Raw genomic sequence first — 17,387 nt, 5'->3', positions numbered from 1 at the left:
CTTCCCAGTTTAATAACATCCTATAGCAAGGTGACCAAAACTAAACACAGTACTCCACAATGGAGTTGATTCTTAACGACCCTTTGCCATGGCTTTACAAGCTGCTGAGTTCAAAGGCTTTGACCAGTGGTGTTGACATCCCCTTAAAGGGATTTAAAAATCTTTCATGTATACTCACTATTGAAATCTAAGAAACATCACAGTAGATCTGTGCACAGAAAGCAATGCGATTATGTCATGGTCTGAGCTAATGCTATTTCTGTACAAATCAGATCCCAGAATGAGATCTGGCTTGATAGGTCATAAGTTTCATTTCTGCAGATGCTTGTCAGAGTTGTTTTTTTGTTCATATTCTTTAGAAACAGAACATAAGTTTATAATGTAAAAGAGAAAGAAAAAACAATCAGTTAAAGTGAATTGGAAAGATTCTGCAAAGTGCAACGCAGAACTTTCAAACTGTGTCCCAACACTCTCCTTGTATTTATCCTTTTGTTCTGAGGATGGGTCACTGGACTCAAATTCAGTTTCAAAGCTTAGAAGCTAAGCAGTCCAGGTTTGCAATGATATCTTTGTGGGTATATAGAACATTCTCACACGATGATGTTCTCTCCCTACAGATACTGCCAGACCTGCTGAGTTTCTTCAGCAATTTGTTATTGCTTGTTTCAGATTTCCGGCATCCACAGTTCTTTATTTTACTATTCTATTATACACTGAATTCCCACTGAAATTCCTCTCTCCCATCTTTTAAGCTTTTCCTTAACTGTCTTCTTCCAATTTTCTTTCCTTGGATTGTGGAGACAGTTTTACAATTTCGAGTCCTGAAACTTTCACAAAGGCTTAAACCTTTGTAGTTCTAACAATTTGAAGATTTTTATCCAAACTCTCCTGGCTTGGAAGATTCACAAACTAAAACACTTCTGCGAGGATCACTTGTTTGCACAACCTAAAAGCTTGATCCATCTGCTAATGCAAACTATCCTCCCTTCTGAACTGAACTCCTGTTTCTTCCAAACTGAACTCAAAAGCCAAAAACTAATGATTGTTCTGGTCTGTCATAAGTTCAACAATTTAAATATTCCATCCATTAAGACTACAGAGGGCCCATCAGGCAGTAGACTGCAGTCACATGTCTGCATGGAATTGATGTACTTAGATCACTGCTTCAAAGTTCCCTTCCAAGCCACCCACCATCCTGACTTGGAAATATATCGCCATTCCCTCACAGTCGCTGGACCAAAAATTTGGAATTCCCTCCCGAATGGTATTGTGGGTCAATCCACAGCAGGTGAACTGCAGCGATTCAAGAAAGGGGGCAACTAGGGACGGGCAATAAACACTGGCCCAGCTCGCACATCCTACAAATGAATAATAAAAAATGCTTTCTGACCTTGTAACCAAGAGATTATCTTCACAGAACTGACCCGCAACCTTCTTTCTCTATTTCAAAATCCAATCTTCAAATGATATACATAACATAAATAATTTATCACAGTAGTGACCAGATAATCTTTTGGGATGTTGACTGAGGGGATCAATCAATTCCAAGACACCTGAGAATACCTGGCCTCTTCTTCAAATACAGAGCAGGGTGTGTTTGATATTCACCTGATAGAGTCCAGACAGGGCCTTGATCTAATGGTTCACTGTTTCTCTTTTAGTGTTCTTTCACGGAACTCTTTTTTTACTCTCCATGTCAGTGTAGAGTTTTGGTTTTGAAAATTGCCTTCGGTGAGTGTGGTCACTTGAAAGATGATTTGGAGATGCCGGTGTTGGTCTGGGTGTATAAAGTTAAAAATCACACAATGCCAGATTATAGTCCAGCAGGTTTTATTGGAAGCACTAGCTTTTGGAACGCTGCTCCTTCAACAACCGGATGAAGGAGCAGCGTTCCGAAAGCTAGTGCTTCCAATTAAACCTGTTGGACTATAACCCGATGTTCTATGATTTTTAAATTTGAAAGATGAGTTTTTATGACCAGCAGCTGCAATACTGCCACATCCCTGGTGGTGGCACCTGTGAGCTATAGAAGCCACAGTGGTCATGCCAATGACACAGTGGCATTGATGGATTCAGAGAGAATATCCTCAAATGATGACTAACTATATCAAAACAAAAGAAAGAGCATGGATACTCCAATCCAAGTGGTAAAGCACTTATTTGACAATGACTTGTTTGTCAAACCTCCCCAGTGTCACAAACCAGGCACTAACCATGGAGATAAAAACCTAAAGATTGCTGTAAATCAGAAACAAAATTATATCTTGCTGGAAAAGCTCAGCAGGTCTGGCAGCTTTAGTTTTCTGGAACTAACAGGGAGATACCGGCTTATAATGCAAACATACTCTCAAACAGAAATACATTCATTGCAATAAGAAAGGGAACGTGGTAATATAAGGAATTGGAGTTGGCGATTCACCCGCTCAAAGGAACAAAAGCTTCATTCATCAGCCTTTTCCTTTGATCCTTTTGTTCACAGGGCCTGAACGTCACTGGCTGTAGGCCAGCTTTTATTGTGCATCCCTAATTGCCCTGAAGAAAGAAATTCAACAAAGAACCTCAGACAGCACTTTCCAAACCCACGACTGCCTCTCTCTGGACAGACATGGACAACAGATAGATGGGGGACGCTGTCACCCACAAGGTCCCCCCTAAGCCGTTCACCATCCTGACTCAGAAACAGATCGCTATTCCTTCAGTGTCGCTAGGTCAAAATCCTGGTATTCCCTTCCTAAGGGCATCGTAGGTCTGCCTACAGTGCAGAAACTGCAGCGGTTCAAGTAGGCAGTTCAGCAGGATGAGCAAGGACGGACAATAAATGGTGGCCCAGCCAGTGACGCCCAAGTCCCATTAAGGAATGATCCTCTTGAACCTCAGCTTTTCTGTAGTGGTTTTATCCTAGAGCCTTGGAGTCCTACAGCACGGAGACTGGCCCTTTGGCCCCAACTGGTCCACGCTGACCTAAATGTCCGTCTACGCTCACTCCATTTCCCTGCACTTGGCCCATATCCTTCTACTCCTTTCCTATTCACGTATTTGTCCAAAAGCCTTTTAAATGTTGTTAATGTACCCGCCTCAACCACTTCCGCTGACAGCTCATTCCATATGCGTACCACCCTCTGGGTAAAAACGTTGCCCCTCAGGTTCCCTTTTACCCCTTCCCCACTTACCTTAGACTGTATCTTAACTAATATCCGTGTTTCTTTCCCCAGTCCTACAAACCCCACCGTGACCCCCCCAAGCATCACCAAGTTGATTACCAACACCCTATGTTTTAGAGCTCGTTTTCCAACTCTCTGCCTCTCTAATTCTTCGTCCACCTTTAAGCTGCACTTCAGGACCTACCTTTATCAACCATATAAATGCAGTTGTTGTTGTGTGATTATTTTAAATGCTCTTTCCCAGCCGTGTACGGCGATTCCCACAATTGTACAGAGGGAATTGTTGATGTTCAATCACTTTAATCAGGCTTACAGTTACATAGAACCATAGAAACATGGAAGGTAGGAGCAAGAGGAGGCCATTCGGTCCTTCGAGCCTGCTCCGCCATTCATCACATTCATGGCTGATCGTCCAACTCATTAGCCTAATCCTGCTTTCCCCCCTTAACCCTTGATCCCATTCACCGCAAGTTCTTTTTCTAGTTGCCTCTTGAATACCGTAGTCCCCCCATACCTGTGGGGGATACGTTTCAAGACCTACCACAGAAGCCTGAAACCGCGGATAGATGCAAATGCATTCATTTAAATGGGCAATCTACCTTCCCAACAGCCCCTGGTTCCTCGTTCTGGAACGTTCCCTGCAATGTGTTGTGGTCATTCTGTATATTTAATGTTTGGCATCAACTACTTCCTATGGTAATGAATCCCACAGGCTCATCACTCTTTAAGTAAAGTAAGGTCTCATTGTTTCCATCCTAAATGGTCAACCCCGAATCCTCAGACTGTGATTTCTGGACCCACCTTTGGGGATATCCTCCCTGCACCTACCCTGTCTCTAGTCCTTTTAAAGGTCTCAATGATATCCACCCCCCCCCCCGCCAACTCCACCGCCATCCCCCGCCCCCCCCCCCCCAACCCCTACTCGTCTGAACTCCAGCAAAGACAATCCTAACAATCTCTCCTCACACATCTGTCTGGCTATGCCCGGAATCAGCCTTCACTGCACTCCCTCGAGAGCGAGAGCATCTTTCCTCAGAAAAGGAGACCAAAACCATACACAATAGGTGTGGCCTTACCAAGGCCCTGTATTACTGCAACAACACATCCCTGCGCCTGTACTCGAAACCTCTCGCAATGAAGGCCTTCTTTATCCCCTGCTGTACCTACATACTTACCTTCAGCGACTGGTGTATAAGGGCACCCAGCTGCCCCTGTACACTCCCCTCTCCCAACTTGCAGCCATTCAGGCAGTAGTTTGCCCTCTTGCTTCCAAAGTGAATAGCCTCAGGGGAGCTACACTTATATTCCACGCCATTGGGTCACAAAGGGGATGTTATTATCAGCCATTGATCTCTATCTGGTCAATGCTTTTTTAAAAAGGTTTAGCTGTTGCTTATGTTATGGACCAGATCAGACCTCCTCAAAATATTTTAGAAGGTAGCCTATCTTTTTCTTCTTTTAAAGGCAATTATGAAGTGTCTGTCCCAGATGCAATGCGGTTGGTCAACTACTCAACATTAAGCAAACCACAATTGATTTAAACAACGTAGTTAAAAGACACAGATTCTCACGCGCAGTTCTCCAATCTGGGAGGAAAAACACATCGAGAGAAAATTCAGACAGAGTAGCAGGCAGAAGTCACGCGACACCAGGTTATAGCCCAACAGGTTTATTTGAAATCGCAACCTTTGGAGCACTGCTCCTTCCTGGATTTCACTTGACAAAGGGGCAGTGCTCCGAAAGCTTGCGATTGAAATGAACCTGTTAGGCTACAACCTGGTGTCGTGTGATTTCTGACTTTGTCCATCCCGGTCCAACACCAACATCTCTACATCATAAATAAAAATGAGAAAGCATGGTCTGTGAGAGCCAGCCACACCCAGGCTGCTTTAAAAAACTCCCCAAAGCCTCACAAATTGTTTGCTTTCTGAGAGACAGCTCGCTACCTTTATCTTAGAATTTCTCTTTGAGAAAAGAAAACCAGGACAAAAATAACTTCTTGAATGCAACAGCATCATCTCAGTGACAACCCTAATATGTGTTGCTAATCCCTCAAAAGCAATTAAGACCCACATTGTTGTCTAGAGTTACGTGTAGGCCAGACCAGACAAAGACCAGATGGATATTTATGACAATTGATGATTATTTTATCATCACTGAGACTAATTTTTCACTCCAAATTTTTTTGAAAGTTTAATTCATTGCATTTGGCTAGTTGCTATAGTGGAATTTGAAAGCACACCCCCCAGGACCTCTCCATTATTTGACCAGCATAATCACAACTGTCTCCCCATGTGTGGAGTGTCAGCCAACATTAGCAGCTACATTTGTGAAGTAGAGTCTTAGAATCATAGAGATGTACAGCATGGAAAAAAACCCTTCAGCCCAACGCATCCATGCTGACCAGATATCCCAACCCAAACTAGTCTCACTTGCCAGCACCCGGCCCATATCCCTCCAAACCCTTCCTATTCATATACCCATCCAAATGCCTCTTAAAGGTTACAATTGTACCAGCCTCCACCACATTCTCTGGCAGCTCATTCCATACACGTACCACCCTCTGTGTGAAAATGTTGCCCCTTAGGTCTCTTTTATATCCTTCCCCTCTCACCCTAAACCTATGTCCTCTAGTTCTAGACTCCCCGACCCCAGGGAAAGGACTTTGCCTATTTATCCTATCCATGCCCCTCATAATTTTGTAAACCTCTATAAAGTCACCCCTCAGCCTCCGACGCTCCAGCGAAAACAGCCCCAGCCTGTTCAGCCTCTCCCTGTAGCTCAGATCCTCCAACCCTGGCAACATCCTTGTAAATCTTTTCTGAACCCTTTCAAGTTTAACAACATCTTTCCGATAGGAAGGAGACCAGAATTGCACGAAATATTCCAGCAATGGCCTAACCAATGTCCTGTACAGCCGCAACATGACCTCCCAACTCCTGTACTCAATACTCTGACCAATAAAGGAAAGCATACCAAACGCCGCCTTCACTATACTATCTACCTGCGACTCTACTTTCAAGGAGTTATGAACCTGCACTCCAAGGTCTCTAAGTACCTCATTGTTAAACAGCTTATAGATACTGGTGCCCCAGGTTAACAAGGGGAGGTAATAGCCTAGTGCTCTTGTTCCTCCAGAGGCCAGGTAATGTTCTGGGGACCCAGGTTCAAATCCCACCATGCAGATAGTGGAATTTGAACTCAATTAATATCTGGAATTAGAAGTCTAATGATGACCATAAATCCAATTGGCAATTGTTGGAAAAAGAGGTAAAAACAATGACTGCAGATGCTGGAAACCTGATTCTGGATTAGTGGTGCTGGAAGAGCACAGCAGTTCAGGGAGCATCCAAGTAGCTTCGAAATCGACGTTTCGGGCAAAAGCCCTTCATCAGGAATAAAGGCAGTGAGCCTGAAGCGTGGAGAGATAAGCTAGAGGAGGGTGGGGGTGGGGAGAAAGTAGCATAGAGTACAATGGGTGAGTGGGGGAGGGGATGAAGGTGATAGGTCAAGGAGGAGAAGGTGGAGTGGATAGGTGGAAAAGAAGATAGGCAGGTAGGACAAGTCCAGACAAGTTATGGGGGCAGTTACTGAGCTGGAAATTTAGAACTAGGGTGAGGTGGGGGAAGGGGAAATGAGGAAACTGTTGAAGTCCACATTGATGCCCTGGGGTTGAAGTGTTCCGAGGCGGAAGATGAGGCGTTCTTCCTCCAGGCGTCTGGTGGTGAGGGAGTGACGGTGAAGGAGACCCAGGACCTCCATGTCCTCGGCAGAGTGGGAGGGGGAGTTGAAATGTTGGGCCACGGGGCGGTGTGGTTGATTGGTGCGGGTGTCTCGGAGATGTTCCCTAAAGCGCTCTGCCAGGAGGCGCCCAGTCTCCCCAATGTAGAGGAGACCGCATCGGGAGCAACGGATACAATAAAAGATATTAGTGGATGTGCAAGTAAAACTTTGATGGATGTGGAAGGCTCCTTTAGGGCCTTGGATAGAGGTGAGGGAGGAGGTGTGGGTGCAGGTTTTACAGTTCCTGTGGTGGCAGGGCAAAGTGCCAGGATTGGAGGATGGGTTGTTTGGGGGCGTGGACCTGATCAGGTAGTCACGGAGGGAACGGTCTTTGCGGAAGGCGGAAAGGGGTGGGGAGGGAAATATATCCCTGGTAGTGGGATCTGTTTGGAGGTGGCGGAAATGTCGGCGGACAATTTGGTTTATGCGAAGGTGGGTAGGGTGGAAGGTGAGCACCAGGGGCGTTCTGTCCTTGTTACGGTTGGAGGGGTGGGGTCTGAGGGCGGAGGTGCGGGATGTAGACGAGATGCGTTGGAGGGCATCTTTAACCACGTGGGAAGGGAAATTGCGGTCTCTAAAGAAGGAGGCCATCTGGTGTGTTCTGTGGTGGAACTGGTCCTCCTGGGAGCAGATCCGGCGGAGGCGGAGGAATTGGGAATACGGGATGGCATTTTTGCAAGAGGTAGGGTGGGAAGAGGTGTAATCCAGGTAGCTGTGGGAGTCGGTGGGTTTGTAAAAAATGTCATTGTCAAGTCGGTTGTCATTAATAGAGATGGAGAGGTCCAGGAAGGGGAGGGAGGTGTCAGAGATGGTCCAGGTAAATTTAAGGTCAGGGTGGAATGTGTTGGTGAAGTTGATGAATTGCTCAACCTCCTTGCGGGAGCACGAGGTGGCGCCAATGCAGTCATCAATGTAGCAGAGGAAGAGGTGGGGAGTGGTGCCGGTGTAATTATGGAAGATGGACTGTTCTACGTAGCCAACAAAAAGACAGGCATAGCTGGGGCCCATACGTGTGCCCATGGCTACCCCTTTGGTCTGGAGGAAGTGGGAGGATTCAAAGGAGAAATTGTTAAGGGTGAGGACCAGTTCGGCCAAACGAATGAGAATATCGGTGGAAGGGTACTGTTGGGGACATCTGGAGAGGAAACAATGGAGGGCTAGGAGGCCCTGGTCATGGCAGATGGAGGTGTAGAGGGATTGGATATCCATAGTGAAGATGAGGCATTGGGGGAAAAGCCCATCTGGTTCACTAATAACCTTCAGGGAAGGAAAGCTGTCATCCTTACCCGGCTGGGCCTACATGTGATTCTTGACCCACAGCAATGTAGTTGACTCTTAACTACCCTCGGGGCATTAGAGGCAAGCAATAAATACTGCCTAGCCAGCGACACCCTCATCTCGTGAATGAATGAAAATAAAAGAATTGGTAACTTGGGAATGTTTCCAAGGATTGTTTCCTTACTCTGGCACTGTCTCACTACAAGGGAAGAGGTAAAAACATGAAGGCTACTGACCAGTTCAGCGTACTTGCCAATGAGAGCATCCTGTCGTTCCTCAGGTGAGCTGGTTTTACTCAGGTTCTGCATTAGAGCGGCAACTTCCTTCCCTGTGTTGGAAAAGAAAGAGGCAACAGGTTTGTTAGGTGCAAGTGGATTACCTCAGCAACATGCCCACTGGCTGCAGTAACATGTAGACTGGCATGGAGAAAAATTACCACGGAACACACTGTAGTATAAGGTCATGGCTCGGAAGGGGTTAATGTTCATTTTCAATTGGCTCCACCCATTTTACTGATATTGCACTCACTCTGTGAGGTTGGTGGTGACACTGTAGCTTTTGGAGGGAGCAGATGGATGTGTCCTAGCTCCCTACGTTCCTAGTCATTCTGCCTCACCAAAAATCATTGTACCTTTTGCTCTCATGTATTAAACCTTCTTGTTATCCAAGAACAGTATCTCTTCTGTAGATGTTCTATGTCGCTGTATTCTCTACTGACCGTCACTAGATAGGTCCAGGAGAAACAAAGACAAAGGAGGATTAGTGGCAGTGAACTACCCCAACCAACCCTTACCACGTACCGGTGAGGTACCAAGAGTTTCATATAGTCCGAGAATCATAGAACCATACAGCACGGAAACGAACCCTTTGGTTCAACGTGTCCACGCCAACCAAATATTCTAAATTAATCTAGTTCCGTTTGCCAACACATGGCTTGCATTCCTTTAAACCCTTCCTATTCATACACCCATTCAGATGCCTTTTACATGTTGTCATTGTACCAGCCTCCACCACTTCCTCTGGCAGCTCATTCCATACACAATCTCTGCATGAAAACATTGCCCCTTAGGTCCCTTTTATATCTTTCCCCTCTCACCTTAAACCTATGCCCTCTAGTACTGGACTCTCCCACCCCAGGGAAAGACCTTGTCTATTTATCAATCCATGCCCCTCATGATTTTATAAGCCTCTATCGCATCACCCCTCAGCCTCCAATGCTCCAAGGAAAACAGCCCCAGCCTATTCAGCCTCTCCCTATAGCTCAAATCCTCCAACCCTAGCAAGATCCTTGTAAATCTTTTCTGTGGGATAAAACCACACAGTTATTGCCAACCTGACCCTTACCACAAGGAGAAGAAACCTGAGACCCAGAAGAAAAGAAACAAAAAGCAAGTGAGTTTACTTCTTTGAGAGCATTTTCACTTTAAGAAAACACAGGTTGATGAGGAGATAGATTTTCCATTAGTGATAGAATTGATGGTTATGGGGAAAAGGCAGGATGGTGGAATTGAGGATTATCAGATGATCCCATTGAATGGTGAAGTAGACTCGATGGGCTGAGTGGTCTGCTGTTGTTCCTGCATCATATCTTAGACAGTTAATCATTAGCTGAAATGCAAGACTGTAGCAGCTATGGAAGCAGCAATAAGGTAGGCTCAGCACTTGAAAACCTTATTCAGGAGTTGGTAAGAAATACCTGGAGAGATAGAGAGAAAAGCAACCACACTCAGAACACCCAGAGACCTTGGTGAAGGAAGCTCCTTGAGGTGCAACAGAGAGTTTAGATTCTTTGATTAGATTCCCTATATTATGGAAACAGGCCCTTTGGCCCAACAGGTCCACACCGACCGTTCGAAGAGTAAACCCCCCAGACTCATTGTCCTACCCTATATTTACCCCCGACTAATGCACCAAACACTACGGGCAATTTAGCATGGCCAATTCACCTGGCCTGCACATCCTTGGACTGTGAGAGGAAACCGGAGCACCCAGAGGAAACCCACACAGACACAGGGAGAATGTGCAAACTCCACACAGACAATCGCCCAAGGAGTTTAAATTGGAAACATAGCTATGTTGTTTGCTTGAGGTGTCTCAACAATGGAAAACAAAACATGTGTGGACAATCTTTTGTGAAATGAAAGACTCCACAATGCATTGAGGAGAAGGTAGGCCCATCGATCAGGAAGGAAGTTAAGGAAACTCACTGAAGGCAGAGGCGACAGGATCACAGGGGCATTTGGACAGAGAAAGGCCGTTCGGGGCTGTCTTTTTGTGCTTGCCCTCCACCATTTAAATGGCTCACAGAAGCTGTGTATCTCATTCCCACCCACCCTGGTGGGGGGGCAATAACAGTCATCTGTAGTTGTGAGTCGACCAATTTGTGTCGGTGGGTGAGGAGGGAGGGAGAGGGTGAATGAAGTTGAGGGGAGAGGGAGTTGAAAGGGGAAAAGGGGAATGGGATTGAGGGGGAGGGGTTTGGGAAGTGTGGATGGAGTTGGGGGTAGGCGATTGAGGGGAAGAGGGCTGGGGGGAGGGTGGATGGGGTTGAAAGAGGGGATTGAGGGGAGGAGGGTGTTGAAGGGGAGGGTATTGAGAGGGGAGAGGTTTGGGGGGGAGGGTGTTATAGGAGAGGGTGGATGGGATTGAGGAGGGAGAGGGTTGAGGGGAGGAGAATGTTGGGGATATGGGGTTGAGGGGAAGGGGTTGAGGGGGAGGTGGATGGGGTTAATGGCGGATTTGAGGGGGAGGGGGAATAGGATTGAGTAGGACAGGTTTGAGGAGGGTGGGGGTTGAGGTGGGAGGGTGGATGGGGTTGGGGGAATGGGGTTGAGGGGAATAGAGTTGAGGGGGTGGAGTTGGCGGCAGGGTGAATGGGGTTAAGGGGGAGGGTTTGGGGGAGGGGGGTTGGGGTTGAGGGGGGAGGGTGTTGGGAGTGTGGATGGGATTAAGGGGAGGGGGTTGAGAGTGAATGGGGTTAAGGGGTAGGGGGTTGATGGGGGAGAGTGAATGCAGTTAAGGGGGAGTGGGTTGGGGGATGGTGAATGGGGTTAAGGGAGAGAGGGTTGAGGGGGGATGGTGTTAAAGGGGAGGGGGTTGAGGGGGAGGGTGGATGAGGTTAAGCTGGATGGGAGGAAGGTCTCCTTTCTCTGAAGGAGAAGGTGGGCAGGTAGCTTGTTAGAGATGGTGCAAATCTTGTGCGGTCTGGACAGAGCAGACAGAGAGAAGGGTTCAGGATCAGAGATCACTGATTCAAGGCGACTGCCAATGGAATCAATGGTCACTTGAAGAAAACCTATTTTAAGCATGATTTGGAGATGCCGGTGTTGGACTGGGGTGTACAAAGTTAAAAATCACACAATACCAGGTTATAGTCCAACAGGTTTAATTGGAAGCACACTAGCTTTCGGAGCGTCGCTCCTTCATCAGTTGATAGTGGAGGGCTCAATCCTAACAGAATTTATAGCAAAAGTTTACAGTGTGATGTAACTGAAATTATACATTGAAAAATTGATTGCTAAGTCTTTCATCTGTTTGAATACTATGATAGTTTCACTTCTTTCATGTGTAAATCAAAAACCTTTTTTTAAAAAGTTGCATTCTCGGGTTAGCTGTTAACAATGATGATAGCTAGACAATATGTTGAAGGTGTTAGCCCCCTGTGTTCTCTGTCTATGCCATGATGTTTACATTGATTCGAATCTAAAAAGTGAGATAACGGAGTTTTACATAAATTCATGCAGTTTTTGAGCTCAGAGTTTTACATGAATGTATGCAGTTTTTGAGCAAAGTACAATGTAACCCTGAAAGTACAAATTCACCCCACAAAATATATGTGTGTATGTGGGTCTTTGTCTGTCTGTGTGTGCATGTCTGGGTTGGGGGTTGTGAGTGTGAGAAAGTGTATGTTGTGTGTAGTGAGTGTAGAGTGTCTTAAGTCTGTGAGGAGGTGCATGTGTGAGTGTGGGAGTGTGTGTGTCTGTAAGGGTGTGTGTGGGTGTCTGTGTGCGTGTCTGTGTATATGTGTGTCTACGTGTATATGTGTATAGGAGTGTGTGTGTGTGTATAGGAGTGTGTGTGTATAGTGCAATGGTGGTCACCTCTAATGTGACATGAACCCAAGGTCCCGGTTGAGGCCCTCCCTATGGGGACCGAACGTAGCTATCAGCCTCTGCTCGGCCACTTTTCTCTGCTGCCTCTCCTGAAGTCCACCTTGGAGGATGGTCACCCGAAGGTCCGAGGCTGAATGTCCTGGACCACTGAAGTGTTCCCCAACTGGGAGGGAACCCTCCTGTCTGTTGATTATTGTGCGGTGCCCATTCATCCGTTGTCATAGCCTTTTAAGCAGTGACTGGATGTGGATTGCACTCCCTGATGGAGGCAGATTCAGTCTCCAGCAACTTTGCCAACTCTGAGGGCAAGACGTTTGAGGCAAAGAAATTTCAGCAGGGGTCTAGTAAGGGGCACTTTTAGTTTAGTAACTAGACATGTGTGATAGGATCTGTGTCACAGTAATGTCCGCCAACATTTAACTGCAGTCTGGGTCCTCTTTTGGGGTTTGACGTCCTCTCTCTTAGCAGCATCTGTGTAGTTCAATAAAACCGGTAAATAAAATTAAAAAGGATTTATTACAAGATGTATTTTAGAAGCTGGCTGGAAAGTTATATCAACAAGTGTGGTGCTGGAAAAGCACAGCCGGTCAGGCAGCATCCGAGGAGCAGGAGAATCGATGTGTCAGGCATAAGCCCTCCATCAGGAATATTGGGGGACTGGGGGGGAGAGGTGCAGAAGGGGGCTGAGAGATAAATAGGAAGGGGTGTGGGGCTGGGGGGGATGGTACCTGGGAAGGTGATAGGTAGATGCAGGTGGGGTGGGTGATGGTCATAGGTCAGTGGGGAGGTGGGAAGGTGGGAAGGAAGATGGATCAGTAGGACAGGTCAAGAAGGTGGTGCTAAGATGGAGGGTTGGATCTGGGATGGGGTGAGGGGGAGAGGAGATGAGGAAACTGGTGAAATTGATGTTGCTCCCCTGTGGTTGGAGGGTCCCAAGATGGAAGGTGGGGCGTTCTTCCTCCAGGTGACCAACTTAAAGTATCAGTGTTTCAGTTGCGTGTCCTAAGCAGCAGACAAACTGGAAACAGCTGCTCGGGTGCCTTTATGCTCAATGAAAATGTTCATTGAGGAATGAATTTGGTACTCACCCAGTCCTTTCAGCTTCTTCTTGTCCAGTTTCTGTTCCTTGCCCATCTCCTTGTTTGCTTCTGCCTGCACTGTGGCCTCTGGCTGCTCTTTCCCAACCTCCTCGATACACTCTTCAGAAATCCCCTCTCCATTGTCCAGGGCCTGACTTCCAGATGTCTCCTCCTTGGCCTCCCTTCCCCGGAGGGTGTCTCCTGAGCCGTAGGTTTTGATGATGTCCTCCAGCTGCCTGTCCAGATCCTCGGCAATGTCAGTGATGGCCATCTCTCCCTGAGCAGGAGCCTCCTCCTTCAGATTCAGGAGGGTCGTCTTCATCTGTGCCTGACCGAGTGCCGCAACAGTTTCCAGTTTCTCCTCCGGCTGTCGTGGTGACACCTGGGCGTTTTCAGCCGGAACGTCTTTCCTCGGCTGTTCTGGGAGATCAGTGCTGGGACCTGATGTCGAATCTTGGGCTGGCTCCTGTCTTCCAGTGCCGCCGGAAGGGTCTTGAGAGTTGGTGGTGATGGTATCCTGGTACTCCATTGTTGATTAATAATGTCTAAACAGGAGATAATAGGAATGTTACATCATTGGACAAACCTGACCCCAGGAATAATGACCCATGTAATCTCAACGTTTACCATTGACCCTTCCCCACGGTAAGCTCTGATTCTTGCTGAGACCTTTATCAATCACTCTCCTACCCCAACAGCAGGAAAGTGAAGTGCATTCTCCACTGGTCCCCTATGCCAGCCTCCCACTTTCTCTTCTGTTATCGCTGCTCATTGAGTGTTCCTCACCTCCGCAACTCTGCGGTGAGTTGTAACCTGATGTTGTTTTTCCATTGTTTGTTCTCTTGTGGGTTCTGCTGTCCTTACCCGGTCTGGCCTACATGTGACTTCAGATCCACGGTGATGCGGGTGACTCTGTCCATGGAGCACCGCTCCATTCAAGGCCAGCATTCATTGCCCATCCTTAATGCCTCGTGAATTGAATAGTGTTCCGTCATGCAATTCAGAGGGCAGAGACACCCGTGTTGCTGTGGGCCTGGAGTCACGTGTAAGCCAGACCATTTAAGGACAGCAGACTTCCTTCCCCAAAGGACAGCAGTAACCAGATGGGATTTTCTTGACAATTCAGACTTATTATAAGCAGAACGAGCTTTCAATTCCAGAATTACAACTTGCTTTTAAATTCTGCCAGAAGCCATGGTAGGGATTTCGAGTCATAGAGATGTCCAGCACAGAAACAGACCCTTCGGCCCAACCCGTCCATGCCGACCAGATATCCCAACCCAATCTAGTCCCACATGCCAGCACCCGGCCCATATCCCTCCAAACCCTTCCTATTCATATATTCATCCAAATGCCTTCTAAATGTTGCAATTGTACCAGCCTTCACCACATCCTCTGGCAGCACATTCCATACACGTACCACCCTCTGCATGAAAAAGTTGCCCCTGAGGTCTCTTTTATATCTTTCCCCTCTCACCCTAAACCTATGCCCTCTAGTTCTGGACTCCCCCACCCCAGGGAAAAGATTTTGTCTATTTACCCTATCCATGCCCCTCATAATTTTGTAAACCTCTATAAGGTCACCCCTCAGCCTCCGACGGTCCAGGGAAAACAGCCCCAGCCTATTCAGCCTCTCCCTGTAGCACAAATCCTCCAACCCTGGCAACATCCTTGTAAATATTTTCTGAACCCTTTCAAGTTTCACAACATCATTTTGATAGGAAGGAGACCAGAATTGCATGCAATATTCCAACAGCATTTGAGGATTTGAACCAGACCCCTAGAAAATAATGCCACTGTACTCGAGTCATATAGTCACGCAATACAGAAACAGACCGTTCGGTCTGACCAGTCCATGCCAACCATAGTCACAAGCTAAACTAGTCCCACCTGCCTGCTCCAAGCCCATATCCCCTAAATATTTCTTATTCATGTACTTATCTAAATGTCTTTTCAATGTTGTAACTGTACCCACTTCCTCTGAAGTCTAGATTAGAGTGGTGCTGGAAAAGCACAGCAGGTCAGGCAGCATCCGGGTTTACCACTTCCTCTGGAGGTTCGTTCCACACACGAACCGTTCTCTGTGTAAAAAAGGTGTCCCCTCATGTCTTTTTAGAATCTTTCTCCTCTCACCTTAGAAATATGGCCCCTGGGCTTGGAATCCCCCACACTATGGAAAAGACACCCGCCACTCACCTTATCTATTCCCCCATGACTTTATAAGATCTATTGCCCTTGTCCTTTTAGATGGAAGCAGTTATGGGTTTGAAAAGGACTGTCTAAGGGTCTTGGGTGAATTTCTGCAGTGTACCTTGTGGGTGGTATACCCTGCTGCTACTGAGTGTCGGGACTGGAGGGAGTGGATGCTTGTGGATGTGGTGTCAATCAAGCGGGCTACTTTGTCCTAAATAGTGTCAAGCTCTCTCCAGTGATATGACCATTATGCGTGTCCACTACCTTTCCTGTTTGAGAGGAATAATTAACTTTGGAGCTCAGGTAGAAATCCAATCTGTCCCTCACTTCCACAGTTTTCTCCAGTTAAGTGATTTTCTCTTGCTTACTTGAGCCAGTTCCCCAGAGACACCCTATCCTCTCTCTCTCTCTCTGTCTATCCTTCTCTCTCTTTCAGCCAAAGGGGTGTGGATTTGACGCACAGCGGGTTTAGCGATCCGCTGGATTTTAGATGAATGAGGGGCGAGCTGGCTGAGCAAGGTAACATCCCGAAACGCTGAAACGATGTTTCCCCTCATGGGAGAGACTAGAACCGGGGGAGGGTCAACGCTCAAAAAATAAGGGGTCGCTTATTTTAAGAGAGAGATGAAGAAAGTTTCTCTCAGAGAGTCGCGACCCGTTGGAATTCTCTTCCGTAGAGATCACTAGAGGTGGGATTATTTAAGGCAGATGCAATGTATTCCTGATTAATAACAGAATCAGAGGATCAGCTCAGAGGGCAGGAAGAAGGTGGGGGTTAGTGAGAAAGTAGAGCTGGGGCTACAAACAAGTCAATCACAATCTTTTAGAATGGTGCTGCAGGTTTGAGGGGTCGCATGGCCTCCTGCTGCTCCTTATATGTACGTTGGGGCTTTATAAATGTAAGTTGTTTATACACACCAGATCATGGCACAGACTTCCACTGAACTAATAGCTGGTCTATATTTGGCATTACTGTTAATCCCTGATCTGTGGTCTCAGGAGGGGCCAGAAGATGAAATCTGCCGGTGTTGCAGATTGGACAGTCTGATAACAGAGACCAGGGTGCATCAAGAAAGAATCAGGAACTTGCATTCATGTAGCGCCTTTTGCAAGTGCAGGGTCTCCCAAGGTGCTTTATGCTAAGCAAGCTCCCACAGAGACTGGTGAGTAGGAGGTGAATGGACGCTTGGGGCTAAAGGTGTAGATTGAACTGAGTTTTCGCCAGAGTGTGATGAGTTATAGAGGGATTTCCCTTTAAGACAGACACTGTGCAGTAACATATGCTGTGGTTAATTATAGCTATTTGCTTCATACAGACAGTAAGCTAACCAATGTGCAGCTGCTGCTCAGCTGCGAGGGCTTATTTGGAGCATTGCTAAATAGGGCCATGTTGGAGAGCACTATCGGGAGCTGTCGTTGACAGTTCAAACCAGCCTGGGGAAGACAAAGTGATTGCCTTCCCTAACATCCAAACACAGCCAGTGTCCCTGCAGTCAGATCAAAACACGGCCTGGAAATTATCCCCAGGGCACAGAATCACACATTCACAGGATAGTTACAGCAAGAGGGAGGCCATTCAGCCCAGCATGCCTGCATGGACCAGCTCTGCAAACGTGCCTCCTTACCCAGCGCCAATCTCCTGTCTTTTCCACATTTTACTTAGTGCATGCCATTTCTATTCAAATAACCACCCAATCTCCTCTTGAGTCCCTCAGTTGAACCTGCCTCCCCCATATTTCCAAGCTACACCTTCCACACCCAACCTGTTCGCTGTGTGGAAA

The 17,387-nt window shown here is 47.0% G+C and overlaps 1 protein-coding gene across 2 annotated transcripts in view; it reads right to left on the bottom strand.

Annotated features, from left to right (window-relative positions):
- Positions 1–17,387, bottom strand: part of txlnba (taxilin beta a) — a 54,476-nt gene that overhangs the window by 21,493 nt on the left and 15,596 nt on the right. For both annotated transcript variants that reach the window (XM_072580320.1, XM_072580321.1), the window contains exons 2-3: positions 13,423–13,958; positions 8,459–8,550 (exon numbers count right to left, since the gene is read on the bottom strand). In XM_072580320.1, coding sequence (XP_072436421.1) covers positions 8,459–8,550; positions 13,423–13,942 — 612 coding nt within the window. In that variant the 5' untranslated portion in view covers positions 13,943–13,958. The remainder of the gene's footprint in view (positions 1–8,458; positions 8,551–13,422; positions 13,959–17,387) is intronic.

Source organism: Chiloscyllium punctatum, chromosome 11 (genome assembly GCF_047496795.1).
Source record: "Chiloscyllium punctatum isolate Juve2018m chromosome 11, sChiPun1.3, whole genome shotgun sequence".
Lineage (NCBI taxonomy): Eukaryota > Metazoa > Chordata > Chondrichthyes > Orectolobiformes > Hemiscylliidae > Chiloscyllium > Chiloscyllium punctatum.
This window is presented reverse-complemented; position numbering and strand designations above follow the sequence as displayed.